Genomic DNA, 14,685 nt, shown 5'->3' on the forward strand with positions numbered 1-14,685 from the left:
GGCATATGGCGAATGAGGCTGTAACTGATGGCTGTACGTGGGCCCTTCATACTTGCCAAGTTAAAGCTTCAGAGTGTTCCTATAGCTCTGTCACTTTCTATAGCATCAGACCTCGGATGACTTGGCTGTTTTATTTTGTACGCTTCAGGAAGGACATTCTGGTACAATGTGACAGTGCTTGTGAAAATGGATTTTAATGAATTAATTAGAGTGGATTCCCACCTTCTGAATCACTCACGCCTTTTACACTCCATGGTATGTACAAACGCAAACGTTCCTGTGTGTTGCTTGTTGCATCCATGTTCCTGTTACTCAGTAACCACCACTTGTTTCATAGCCCTCTGTGCTGGGCATAACCTTGCCAGCCAGTCGCTCCCTCTTTGTTCTGTCAGATCATGCTTTATGGCACTAATTTATTCCTAATTACTGAATGTCAGATGATCTTCAAGCAGCTCAATTAATATTGATTTATCAGCTTCTTTAGTAAATTTTTAAGGTCTTTTCCAAGGGCAATTTAAAGACATATAGTATATATGTTTTTAAAGACAAGAAGTATAGGGCTTTTTCCTGCTTAAATGATGCTTGCTCCAGCTCTGTCTCAGTTCAGCTTTTGGCCTATGACTGGGTCCAGATTTCAAGACCTGCAAAGTGTGATGCTTTATGATAAGGAGTTTTGAATTAAACCTTTCAAGAGACAAACCTGATCTACGGCACTGGGACCTACGTGGCTGGTGGACTCGGCAACACCAGAAGTTTTGCTGTGAAAACCCAGGATTACAGCAGGCGACTGTGTCTTGGATCAAGGGCATTTTGTGGTCATTCTTGCCAGAGGAGCAGGGCTGGGGGAGACAGCAGGGTGTTGCTTTTGCTGTAGGACCAAGGCTCTGACTTGTGTATAGATTAGCAGTGGCCAAAGCAGTAGAATCACAGAATCACAGAATGGTCGGGGTTGGAAGGTACCTCTGGAGATCATTTAGTCCACCCCCTGCTAAAGCAGTTCTCCTAGAGCAGGTTGCACAGGGTTGTGTCCAGGTAGGTTCTGAATGTCTCCAGAGAAGGAGATTTCACAACCTCTCTGGGCAGCCTGTAAACAACACATTCAAGGCTGTGCAACAGCAGCGCAGCGCATCTCTCTATCCATAACACAGCAGGTGGGAAGAGTCCAAGGCAACCAAGAAAAACAGCCCTAGCAGAGGCATGAGGCACAGGAGTGTCTGCAGGAAGAATTAGGCTGCAAACTAAAGCCATGCTTGCACAGAAGGGCTTGCTCTGTCCTCTCAGTGGTCTTTAGAAATGGATTGATGAACTAGGACAGAGACCTTCCAGGCCATAAAACCAAAGCATTTCCCTAGTACATATCACCATGCCATGGAGAAAACCACGCTTGGATGTGGTCTTTGAAAGATACCTAAGAGGGCAGGTCCCTATATACCTCCATTTTTATTTCTAACTTCTCCCCAGTTTCAAGCTGGGGGTGGGCAAGTAGCACAGAAAACCCTTCTCCCATCATCAGCTAGGACTGACACGCAGGGGAACTGAAATAGTAGCAGTAGCATGGGGATGTTGCATGTGTGTAGTTCTTCCTCCTACCTGAACTCCTCATACCCTAAAAAAGCGAGAAACCCTGGTCCTGATGTTGTATAAAGGAGTAGAGGGTAATGATGTACCGAGACTTTTATATCTTGGCCTGAGTCAAGTTCTGGAAAAGTCAGACACACCAGAAATAGGAAATATAAACGGAAGCTTTGCAATAAGCTGCTGTTTAGAGGAATGTCTTCCAGGCCCTGTCTGCTCCACTGACTTGTAATGCTCAGCCCACCACCCTGTCCCTTCCCTCATTCCTGACTCACAGTTGTGATGACTTGATCAGTCCTGGGGCCTTTCTGTGACTCTTAGTCCCTTCTTCCTCAGTCTATTGCTTTTCTTCTTTTTCTTTCTATTTCCTTTGCCAGCAGTCTTTTTAGCTGCTTAAAGTGAGAAATGTTGGACAGCTTTATTACAGAAGAACTGTAATAGCATGTCTAATGTATATTCTTTCTATTGTGATTTTGTAATGTTTGTTTGGTTTGTTTATGTAATGATTAAACACTACAAACCAAAGTGACTTTTCCCATATCTTCCTGGGTTGCATACCCCTGCCTAAGCATTTTGAAACCCGACTTGCAGCTCCACACCTGCCTTAGCTTGGCAGCATTATACCATAACTCTGTGGTGAAATGTGATAGTAAGAAGAGCTCACCTTGCATAAATACAGACCTAAATGATGCCACTTTGCTATGCTTTCTGAATTGGTTCTTTCTACACTCAGATTAGGATGATAATCTTTGCATAAGATATGCCTCATTGGTATACAGCTGTGCTGAGAAAGGAACGAGATACTGAATTGTTTTTCCCCATTTCCAGATTACTGGTGCATTACAGCCCTTGAATGCCTCTGTGCACCATATCCAGAGCAACCGTGCAGAAGTATATGCTGGGACAGTGGCCTCCCAGGTTCTCATCGGACTGTACCAGCCAGCTCCGCTAGCAGAGGTTTCTTCTTCTCTGAAGGACATTGTGAAGCGCACATATGAAGTGATTGACACAGAAGTGCAAGGTTACTTGTTATAATCCTGTCACGGGGGGAAGCTTTTTTAGGGGGTTCATCCCTCTTCACTTGGGATTTCATCTATATGACTATAGAACTAATTTGCTTTCAAAAATACCGTAGCAGACCTTGTAAACTTTCCAAATATGGCCCTAACGTTTCCATTATAGATGGAGAGGGTTGTAGTAAATAATTATTTTGCAGTGAATAGTTTGGAGGGGGATACTCCCAATTCCTCAACTAAATTTTCTTTCTCCTAATATCATAGCCCATCTTCAGATGAAAAAGCAAAGGTGTCCGTATTTGTAGCACAATCATTGGTTGTATTAAACAGGCTCATAAAAAGAGTGTTTTGTTGGGAAGCAGATATACTGTTTGTATAGAAATGTGTTACTTGCATGAAACAAGTCATATTTGTAGCCTATTAGCCTAATAATTACTATATTGTATTACTACTTTATTTTAAAATATTAGTGAAATATTTAAATATATTTGGTTTAAATTATTTTAATCGACTTAGTACTGTGTAGTTATCTGAACATTTTCACTCACGAAATGCATCCATAAACACCACTGTCATTTACTTCTTATTCTGTGTTTACATTTGAAAACTCAGTCCAACTTTCAGTGAAATCACTGGGTAAATCTTGCTCCTGCTGCTGACATCTCTTAGCTTTGGATGACATCCTGCAACCGTAAGCAGGAGCTGCCACCAACTGTCCTCTTATTCCAAAGAGTTGGAGTAAAAAGCGATCGGGTTATAACTGTTTTGGGGAAGGGCAGTGCTCTGATTTCATTGCACCCAGATACATCCAGAGTTACTTCAGCAGAGTTACTGCAGATTTACACTGCATTTATCGTATCCAGAGCCTGGTCTACATACACGTTGCAAATCAAGCTTGATGCTTTTATCAATACCTGTACAAGATGTGTTTCTCTTCTTAGATGTCAATGAATGTTCCTATGCTGAATTCAATGCTTGTCCTGAGAAAAACACCTGTGTGAATCTGGAGGGTTATTACCGCTGTAACCCTCAGCGTGAACAGGCAGATGTCATCCCTCACCAGCTGAGTCGAAGAATGGAAGGTAAGAAATGCAGGTCTCACCTTGGGAAATACTGAGAAAGTTTCTGCAGGCCTTTGTGGTCCATTGCAGACATCACCTGCAAGACAAAGATTTCTGGAGCATGCAGTGCCCCTTCTCCTGCTGTTGGGAGAAGACACCACGTAAGCCAGCTGTTAGCTATTTCTGATCAAAATGCAGTTTATTTGTATCACATTTCCTTGCTGTTTCTCCTGTCTCACCCTCAGCTGTCCTCAGTCACCTGCCAAAACCTCTAGTGTCAGACCCTGACTGCTTCTCAGAGCAAAATCTTTGTCAGTACAGCTCCCCAGCCTTCTGGGAAAATACAATTAATGACACTATTTGTACACAGTGCCTCCTTCCCGTTCTGATTGCGTGACTGCAGCTAGGACTCGGTGGTTGTATAATCCCACCCTGAGCTGCTACACTGTCTCTGAGTCTTCTGCTGGAGGCAGCTGGAGTTTGGCACCAGGGGAAGTAATACTTGGTGGTACCAGTTCAGCAGAACATAGAGGCATGTACTTACAGCCCACAGCCATCAATGGGCCTGCTAATAAGCTTTAAGTTAATGAGATAAATAAGTGCTTGCACATTTAATGCTTTAGTTAGAAAACAATTTCACAATCCTTTAATCTCAAAAATTAAGATAATGTATTACTTTATGCTTTTATGATATGATAATACATTTATTTTAATTTCTATTTATATTACTTCTATTACCGCTTTTCAGCTGCAGAAAGCATGAACGGTATTATTTTGGGTTTTCTTTGTTAGGAATACTTTAACTCTTCAATAATATTATTTCTCTTCTAGGCATGGCAGCATCTACTCCAAGTTCAGCATTAGAACCCATTAACACTAGCAATAGCTCCCTGTCTAAAAGTAATTCAAGCCTCTTGTCCATAACTAACAAATCTGCAGATGCTGGATGCTGTGAGTAACCTTGGATTTGAATGAATCTTGTCTTGCTTTTAATTCAGCCACTCTTTGATCCTTTTTTCCTGGGGCTAGTTGAGTTACAAGAGGGTTTTCACAAAGGCTGGTAGTGAATCTCCACCTATGAAAATGGAAAGACAGACACTTCCCTAGCAGGACTTTCAGATCAGGAGCTGTGGTGCTGAGTGACCACTGCAGAAGCCCCACTGTTATCCCCATGGCTACTGAAGGGAGCTGGCCTTCTGGCAGTACAGGTGGCTGCACTGGGCTTCTTGAGCCACTTGTGCCTGGTGAGCCATTCAAGTGCAAATCCCATCACGGGGCTTGTGCTGGATAATCCTCCAGCATGGGCAGCATGCCGGAGAGGGCTGGTGTGGGGCCAGTACCACTCACTTGCTCTGGACCCAGCTGCATGCCCCAGACTTGTCCTGGAACAAGGTAGGGGAGGTTCTGTTACTGACCACAGGAGCTCCTCCTGGTCACACCACTGGGATGCGGGTCTCTTGCTTTCGAGTCCGTGAAGGTGCTGGGGGGGGAACATGAGTCAAGGAGGCTGGCCACAGCTACCCTACACTGGAGGCAGTCTTTGTGAATACTGTCCCTGCTACGCATTATAGCTGTCTGAGGGACCACAGTGGGAGCAGACCCCGGTAGGTTTGTCTCTGTATGGGTGACTTCAGCCCTTTCAGGCAAGATTTATCACAATCCATCTAACAACATCCTGTTCCTCTTGTGGGAGGAAATATCTTTAGAGTAGTTCTTTGCCTAGTTCAGAGAGACAGGCTGCATTTTCTTGATCCTTCATCTGCAACTTCTGATCCGAGCTGCAGCCGGGGGAATTAAACTGAAGGCCCTGTAGTGCAGGGGTGGTGTGGCTTTGGGGGTGTTTGACAGCCACCTAGCTCAGAGTCCTGGAAACAATTGTTTTCTATTGAAACAATTTAAGAAAGCAAGCTTTTCCTCAGGCTAACCCTTAGCATGAAAGAATTGAAGTTGTGGCAGCAGCATACCATGGTCTCTAGGTTAGCGTGGGGGCTGATGTTCATCCCACCTGACCCCAGCTGTCTACAGGAGAGGTGTCTAGTCTGGGCTCTCTCTCTCTAGTTGGTGGAGGCAGACTGGCTTTGCTGGAGGGCAATTAATCCTATTAATCCCATTTAGACATTTAAGGAGAGGAATCATCTCTGAAGAATCCTGCCTTTTCCCATTGGCATGACAATGATTGCACTGGATTAGAGTGGCATAAATAGGTGAAACACTTCCCACCATTTATCCTCCAGCCTCTGTAAACTGGGGGCTGTGGGTTTTTTCCAGGCATAAATCAAGGCAGCCTTTTCCTGAAGAGGTGCATTTTGATGATTGAAATGACAAGAGGCGAAGCTGCTGTCAGTGTATGCAGAGTACGCACATCCACTACTGCAAACTTGTTCCTGTTGCGTGAACCTGTAGCTCACTGGCTGATTATTAGTGTTACTAGAGATTCAACACAAATACGTACAGTAAAAAGAAATAAAAAGCATAAACACCAAATTAATTACTTTCATGGGATAGTTCATGTGTGAAGGGACCTGGTAGTGTCAAAGGGGCAGATGCTGTCCTGACATAATGTAAAGAGGAGCTTCCCCTGTTGATTGTCAAAGTGCTTATCTATAATGGATTTAGGATAGCACAATACAAGGTGAAATGTTCCTTTTTCTGTGACCATTCTTCCTGGGACTGCAATAGGTCCCTCTGCATTTACAAACCACCGAATCTTCAGCGTTACCAGCAACAGTTTTGAAATGTCCTGGCATGTCACTTCTACTCTGAACCATACTTTCCAAGTCCAAGTGTTCAAGGGTAAAGAGATTGTACAAAACCTGAAGACAGAGGAAATGAAAATGAATGTGTCTCAACTGGAAGCAGGTGTGATGTATTCAGTAGAGATCAGCTATGAAACCTGTGGAAAAACCAGCACCTCTCATCAAAATGTTAAAACAGGTAAATAGTCACTTTAAAATATATATACATTCTCTCTCTCTCCCTGCACTCCCCCATCCCCTTGCAGTTCAACGATGATCCATTCTGTCCTTGCCAAACTCCATTTCCCAACCCCTTTAGCACTTCTCTTCTCTACCCCAGCATTTACGCAACCTGGACTATCAGGCAGCAGAACTCCGGCTTTAGTTCATAAAGTAGTGCTGGACCTGACTCAAACTATTACAGATACCAGGATAAACTTTAATACTTTTTTATTTTTTTGTGCCTACCACTGCATTCTGCTGCCACCCATCTCCCATCAGGTCCCATTTTTCCTGGTTGATGGCCATGGCCAGTGAGAAATCGAGTCAGCTCGTTTGTCAAGGGTTCAGCTGAGCTAACAAGAGTGCACAGAGGAAGGCCAGATTCAGCTAATATTTGAGAGTGACCAAGATTAAAGGGAATAACAAAGGCTGTGTAAGGAAGCCAGCAGAGTACCTGCATAATGTTGTTCAATTAGCTAGTGATGCTAGCTCCCCGAGTCCCTAGTGTGTTAATCAAACATAATTTTGCTTTTCCTTTACCCTTAAATTATTTCCTAAACGCTCATGCAAATAAATAAATAAATATCTCCCCATTTTCTCAGTGAAGCAGGCAGTGAACCATCTAATACTGGCCACGGTGAGAATGCTGCTGTTTATGTTTATCCATAAGAGCCTTCGCTTTGATCAGATGAGGGATGACTCTAGGTTAGGGCAGAAGAAAATTACTCCCTTTGTAGAGGGTAAGTAGGAGGTCTAGTGGTTATGGAAACAGAGGGCTGAACTTCAGAGTATGAAGTTGAAGCCCTTGAGAAAAAGAAAAGTTTTCCAAAGATCAGTCCAAAGAGTAACAGCTTCAGATTGTTTATACAGGTTAAAGTGGTTATAAATTCCTTGGCTCTTGGATTTGGCTTATGTTCTCTGTGTGTTATCTGTCAGGGTTTACCAGGCAGAGAAGTGGCATGCACTGTTTTTTGTTATTGTTTTCAGTTTAAGAATATATTTACTATCCATGCTACCAAGATGAGGAAAAAACCAGTAATTCTAAGTGGTGGGCCAAAGTTGAGTTCACAGGCAATTCAACCCTGGGTGTAACAGAAATGCAGGAGTTACATAGGGTCAGGTCCACAGGGATATGTGTATACCCAGTTCTCGTGCAGTTGCAGTTAGGCACCTAAATATCTTTATGGACCTGATGTAAGTGTATCTCCTCTATGTATAGCAAGCTTGTAGTGGAATATTTGCTTTATTTTCTTGGTTTAATACCAAACTCTCTCGACCTTACCCCCCCTTCTCCTTCCATCATCTCAGATTTTGGTTTGGGTTCATCAATTTTGACTGAATCCTTTCTTCTTCTGCTTTGTCAGTGTGTGTTTTAATATTGTATTTTTAATATAAAAATAATATTTAAATATTGTGTCCTATAGAGGCCAAGTTATTTGGTGTTACTATGAGGATTCTCAACTACAACTTCACTGATGATTTCCATAATGCCAGCAGCTCAGCATATAAGGAATTTTCAAGACTATTGCTTACAGAGGTAATGCTAGAATATCTGTAGGTAATACATTTTTTTCCAGTTTGGAATTTATTTAATGTAATAGAGGATTTTATGCCTGGCTGAAATATCCCTTGAAAATCACACTATTTCCTGTGACCTTTCTTTATAACTAAAACAAAATTCAACTGACTAGACAGATCAAGCCCTTGGCTTTATTAGCAATTGAGCCAATGAGAGTTTTCCCTTACCGAAGAGTAAAGGAACTAAAAATGCAGGCATGCAACAGGGACTCCTTTCCCTGGATCTTTAGTTAGGCAATAAACACACACTAAATTGACTTGAGGCTTTTTAATGGATTGTTGAAATGACGCTGCTGACATTCATTTCAGTGCTGTCTCCTCAATAAATGTCTGACTGCTGTCAAAGCTCATTCTTCTTTAAGGAAGAGTGACCGTGTCAGGCTTTCTTCTGCAGCCCCATTCATTGCATGCACACATATAGCCACTGTCCATGTTCAGGTGTAAACAACCGTAAACGAAACTTGAGTTATGAAGCCTATTACCAGCTCTCAGCTTCCCAGGCAGGGGGGACATTTCAGACACAGCAATCTCTTGCAGTTTTGCTGTAGACAGCAGGGCCCGTAGAGAGCACTTGGGATCTCCATCCAAACCGACACTTTCCCAAAACAAAGGGTGATTCATAAACATATGTGAATATAAATTTGATGCGAAAAACCAGTAATGGAATTATACTTTCAAAGACAGCACGGAAGAGCGATTTGCTCATGAGAAATTGCAAGCTGAAGTTCCTGACATGGTTTTATTTCCCATAGCTTCAAATTGTTCACTGTTGTTGTGCAGGAAGATTTTTGTGAGTGAACCTTCTCTGAGACTATTGCAGACCTAATTGGCATCATGGGGTTAGGAGGGAAAAGAAGCGTTGCCCATCTGTGTGCTTCTGCCTCCTTGGGTATTTGGGAGCGCAACATACCCCTCTCACTTCTCGCTCTTTCGCGCCTCTCCACCCTGATGTGAGCTTAGACCAGTTAAACAGCTTGTTTGTAGGAATTTTTGGAGCAAACTTTGTCTGAATGGGAACAAAGCTGTGTTGATCTGTGGCTCTGCATTGCATGCTCAAAGGTGTGCTTTGAGGTGTATGTAGGAACAAAAGGCAAGGAGATGCCTTCTAGAGATGTAAGATAAAACTTCCAACTCCTGCACAGCTCAAATATTGCCAGCAGTATGACAGTTTTAATGTTGAAAGTAACACCATTTGTTCAACTGATGTGTTTACTTACTGGTTTGGTAATCAACCATGATGTAATTGTGATATTCCCTTGAAGCTGGGGCTGTCTTAAACACATTTTCGTGACGTTATCCACCCCCATTTTTCTTGTCTCTCATCCTGAGATTTCTTTATCATTGGTCTTGGCTGCAGGCTGGACTTGGACTGGTTAGTTTCAAATACTCCCTGGCAGCTAAAGCTATGCCCATACCAGTAAATGAAACATTTCCTGAACCATTCTCTGGCATGAACACCAACTGCCACAAACCAGCCTGCATCCATGCAGTTGCGTCTTCCAAAGCACGATGGTCACATACAGATTGCCTGTTGGGGCTGGCCCCTGGCCAGCGCATGGTGTCCCAACTCTGCCTGGGGACTGTCGGGGGACGGCTAGTTGGTAGTAGTCAAAATCAAGCCAGAGCCGGCTCCAGTGACAGTGGAGATGACCAAGTTCCAGTGTCTGGGAGTGCAGAGGTAAGTATATAGAAAGCTTGTGAAGAAAAGCTTGTGTGACATACAGAGCTAACGTCAAGGGTCTGATGCATGCAGACTTACCATGCCAATTCAGCTCTGATGCAGGAAAACAGGGGCAGAAGGAATTTTACTCCCCTTGAGTTGAAATGGAATTTCGTTTGTAAGACCAGTGATCAGATGGGTACCATTTTCAAGGGTACCTAGGTGCACCAAGGAGATTCACACTCCTCTGTGCCTCAGTAAGCTCTGAAAAGTAAGATTTCTGAAACACCTTGAAACTTTTTTTTTTACATTTTCTATGTTGTGCATACACACATTTTTAAAATGGTACCACCATAGTTCAGTTTTAAAAGGAGATGTTCCTGTTGGGTTCCTAATTGTTGATGTTTCTCTCCCTTCTTTCAGCTTGAAAATTCATTTCCACCCAACATTTCTGCTTTATACAAATCTGGGAAGCTGAAAGTGCAGACTGAATCACTGCAAGCTGGAAGCGTCTTTGCGAGGGTCAGAATCACTGTGCGGGACCCCGAGTTCCCAGCTGATGCCTCTACATTTGCCCCAGTGCTTTCCTACCTGCACAATGGCTCTGTGCTGTTGGTGGATCAGCAAAACACTGTAGTAGAAGGTAATTTTTATTGTTATTATTTTTTCAAACAAGAAAACAGGGTCTGTATTTTGATCACTCATGGTATCACCAGCATTCTTCATGGAAAATACTTTATAGAGAGACAACATATGTGGTTTGTTGGAGGGAAAACTGTGATGTGAGAACTCCTCCATGGGTTTTTATCCATAAGTTCAGAAGGGTCAGATGAAGGAACATTGGCTGTGCCCAGGTACCTGCAGACACTGCTTCCTTCCACTGTGTTTAAGAAGGAGCGAAGCCCGTGGTTTCCCTATTAATTTTCTTCTCTCTCCTCTTTGCGAGCAGTTGGAAGTTTGCCATATCTTTCTCACACTGAGTTGCAGATAGGATTACTGTGGAATATTTGTAGCCTTTAGATACACATGCCCGCTACACAGTTTTGTACTTCAGGGCTGTGGGGCTGTATTTGGGCCAGGGTTTAAGAAAAGAAATCTAACATCTTCACTATAGAAATCCAGCCAGAGAAATTCCCAAATGTCCTCTCAATGAACAGGACTAAAGAAGCACGCATGGAATTTATGTTAAACTAGGCATTTGTTTGATCTTCAGTAATCACCATTTTTATCTTCAAAGGGCCAAGTTCTGGCTTCAGCTTTCCCAGCTGGCAGAGCCAGAGTTCAGAAAGCTGCCAAAGCCAGAGTAGCAGAATGGGTTATTCTTCTCTCCCAGTGTATTGAGCCCTTTAGAAGCTTATTTACTGTGATCAGGGAAAACTCCCTTTGGATTTGTAGAGCATGTGGGGGTTCATCAGAACAGGACAAGAAAAAACAAGAAGAGACAAATTGCACCCGAAGCCTACAAATATCACAGTGGTAGCAGATACTGAATTGCAAGGTGCTGATGTCTGCCAAAATACTTTACAAATGCAATTGATCCTGGGACTGAAGGAGTGGGGAGGAAGAAGGCAATAGCTCTGGACTGTTACTTTAATATCAGAAGACCAGATGGCTTCCAGTAGCACCACTCTTAACAAGGAGCACAGTCAACTCCTCCACTCCTCCTTAGGGTAGAGAAAAGGGGGACATTTCTTAGTTCTGCCCAAACAAGCATTTGGTTGACATGAGTTTCCTAAAGTCAAATGTGGAAAACAAGGCGAAGGAATGAAGTACATAAAGGAAAGTTCTGTATAATGGGCTGTTTTTCTTCCTGACCCCTGAGAGCCCTGGAATGGGCCCTTTGACAGTAAACCTGCACAGATCCTCTTACACCAGTGGAGAAACGCAACCTGGATCCTCTGTGGAGCCTGGCCAACAGAAGGCTGTGTGCCTGGTTTAGTGGCAGTGGCAGAGCAAGGAATTCAACTTCAAAAAAGCAAGGATGAGAAGTCAGAAGGGATAGCACAGCTGAAAGGAGTGAGGCAATTGCATGTCTCTTCGAAGATTCAGAAATTGTTAAGCTTACTGCCATGATGAACAGAGACACTAAAATATCTGTCTGTTGTGTGAGGCATGGTAAGAAAAGACAAAGGGACATGTGCTGAGTCAGGTCCAAGATCCATCTAGCACAATATCAAGTCCTCAGTAGCAGCCAGGAGCCAGTTCCTGGAGAAGTGTAATAATACAGCAAGTGTAGATGATGCCTCTCACTAATACTCTCTTAGCCACCGTCTTCAGTTACAGAACTCCTTGAATCCAAAGTGATTTCTTTGGATTTCTCCTCCAGGGTTCTCTGTGAAGTCATGCAAACCTTTAGTATCTGCAACATCATTAGGTAAGGCATTTCACAGACTTTTACCCATTGCATGTACCTCTTACAGGTATAATGGGTAATCATAGTGAACACAAAGGTGTTTTTTTAATAATTTTTGGAATAGGACTGTTCATTGAGGGTTGTGTGTGTGGAAGGTGCTCGCCAAATGTGAAAGGTGAGAGATGCCAAGAGTGCAGAAAGAGAGCACAGAGCACACCTTGGCTGAGATGGAATGGTTATAGAGGAAAAAAGGGCAGTGTGTATGGGTGTCTATGTGCATGAGTGATGTACTAGTGCCAGTGAGCACTAAGACAACATAAATGTTTTGGCCTGATTCATGACTGAATGTGGCCATCAGAGTTGAAGAAATTTGCTTAAAAAGCCATGCTGAGTGATGAGAAAGGAAACCCTCAGAGACAATGGAGCCAGTGAATGTAAGTTATTTGGCAATTAGCATGGGAGCATCTCTCAGATGGTGTTTGAAGCCATGAAGAGTCACAATTACTTCATAGCATAGTAAGTCATTAATGAGAGCACTTTTCATTGCTGTTGCTTTAGTCAGTCCTGCATACTTCTGTATTCCCTCCAAGTGGCTTAGGCTGTAACATAATAGGCAGATGCTGGCCACAGGCACATGAAATTGTCTAATGGAAACAATCACGGATACAACCACTGTCTAATGATGAGGAAAGGAAAAAGAATTGAAATATTAGGTGGAAGAAAGTAAAAGGGGAAGGCTGTCTGCAAGCAAAAAGATGAACACATGTATGCGCATGCACACACCTGCTCCAAGCTTTCTTTTTCTAGAATGGGACTTTGCTTCGGAGAAATAATCACAGTGATTAATCTCTGCATGTTTGCAGAACAAGCACTTAGAATAATGCATTATTCAAAACAATTTTCTAGCCTCTGATCAGAATTACTTGTCCCAAGACACAGTTTCCAGGCTAGTTTTCTGCTCTCCCTCACTTACAGTCCTGAGGCAGTTAAGACGTGCACAAGGGAGTGCACACAGGGAGGGCTCATGTGGGATTCACTGAGATTATTCATGTCCAAAGCATTAACTCAGCCTTTGCATGTTTGATGGAACAGGGCGTGAATGGTAATGTAAGACTCCAGATCTAAATCCCTCAAGAACGAAGAGACTCAGCAATAAAATAGGTCTATAACTCTGTGAAAGAAGCATCTCTGACTGATTCAGAGCAACAGAAATTAAACATAAGGAACACCCTTAGAGCATATTCATGCCTTGATGAACCAGGATCTTTTTTTCTGAGACTACCAGAAAGAGGGTCACAGTGTTACAGTATTACCTTTGAAAAAAAATATTTTATACAAAAAGCTTTTGCCCTTAGCACTTCCTCTGTTAAGAACTGAAGAGTGCTTCTCGTGGGAGTTACTTGTATTTACCTTTTATTTGAAGCAGAAGATTACTTGATTTAAGTGTCTATTTAATATTCTGTCTACAAGGAGCAAGTGATAAAAGACCTGTTCATTACCTGATGTATCTGGAGGTACTGTACACAAAACTTGGTATAATGTATGCTTCTGATATAGCTATAGTACAAACTTACAGTATTTTTACACTTCAAATAATTGTTTAATTCTAAAAAAAAATATTAGAAAAAGTCTTTACCCGGAGAAAGTATTTTTCAAATTACAAGGACAAAAGTTGATTTTTATGTGAGAGACTAACAACACAGATAGTGTTCTGCACTACTCAGAGCTTGGCTGTCAGGTAAATGATGAAAAAGATAGACACATTCATAAATTCAAAAACTGAAGAAAAGACTACTTTATGATTATTTCTAGCTTAATGCAGCCAGAAGGCCATCTATCTGATTGATGTTGTGATTTTGGTCTTACAGACTGGGATGAATGTGCTTCTCCCACCGAGAATGACTGCTCTGTGTTTGCAGAGTGTGTCAATTTGATGGGCTCGTACCTGTGCAGATGCAAGACAACCATGGACACCAATCCATCTCGACCTGGAAGAAACTGTGAGGGTGAGCGAAAGACTGTCATGTAGTTTCCCTTTGCCATAAAAGGCTGGAATAAGTTGTAAATTTTTTTACCTCTGCTTTTATTACAACTTATATAGCCCACAATGTGTATATAGATGCACCTTTGCAGTCTCTGGCTGAAGGACTATATATGATCTGTCTCTGAACATAAAGGTGAAGCTTACATATATCTCCAGATGAAATCCCTCTGAGATCCTCCTTGATTAGCCTAATAACTGACTGCTGAGCAACATGAGGCATAATTTTTTCCTCTTTTGGTATGACTGTGGCTAATTTCCTCCCACTGTAATGATCCATGGCCTGTCAACCAGGAGAAGAGACCAGGGAATCAAATCTGCTTGGTTTTGTAGGCACAAACCAGATTCAACACCATAAAAATCACATATCCTACAATGTGTTAACAACATACCCAAGACCAGTTTCTGTAATGCTGTTATGCATGGCTGAGTGGTCGCAGTCCC

At 42.5% G+C, this 14,685-nt stretch overlaps 1 protein-coding gene across 1 annotated transcript in view; it reads left to right on the top strand.

Moving 5' to 3' along the window:
- UMODL1 (uromodulin like 1) overlaps positions 1–14,685 on the top strand; it is a 57,737-nt gene that overhangs the window by 14,826 nt on the left and 28,226 nt on the right. Inside the window, exons 5-12 of the mRNA XM_037377974.1 lie at positions 149–255; positions 2,404–2,596; positions 3,533–3,673; positions 4,484–4,603; positions 6,332–6,586; positions 8,034–8,146; positions 10,271–10,490; positions 14,069–14,206. Coding sequence (XP_037233871.1) covers positions 149–255; positions 2,404–2,596; positions 3,533–3,673; positions 4,484–4,603; positions 6,332–6,586; positions 8,034–8,146; positions 10,271–10,490; positions 14,069–14,206 — 1,287 coding nt within the window. The remainder of the gene's footprint in view (positions 1–148; positions 256–2,403; positions 2,597–3,532; positions 3,674–4,483; positions 4,604–6,331; positions 6,587–8,033; positions 8,147–10,270; positions 10,491–14,068; positions 14,207–14,685) is intronic.

The sequence above is a fragment of the Falco rusticolus genome, chromosome 2 (genome assembly GCF_015220075.1).
Source record: "Falco rusticolus isolate bFalRus1 chromosome 2, bFalRus1.pri, whole genome shotgun sequence".
Lineage (NCBI taxonomy): Eukaryota > Metazoa > Chordata > Aves > Falconiformes > Falconidae > Falco > Falco rusticolus.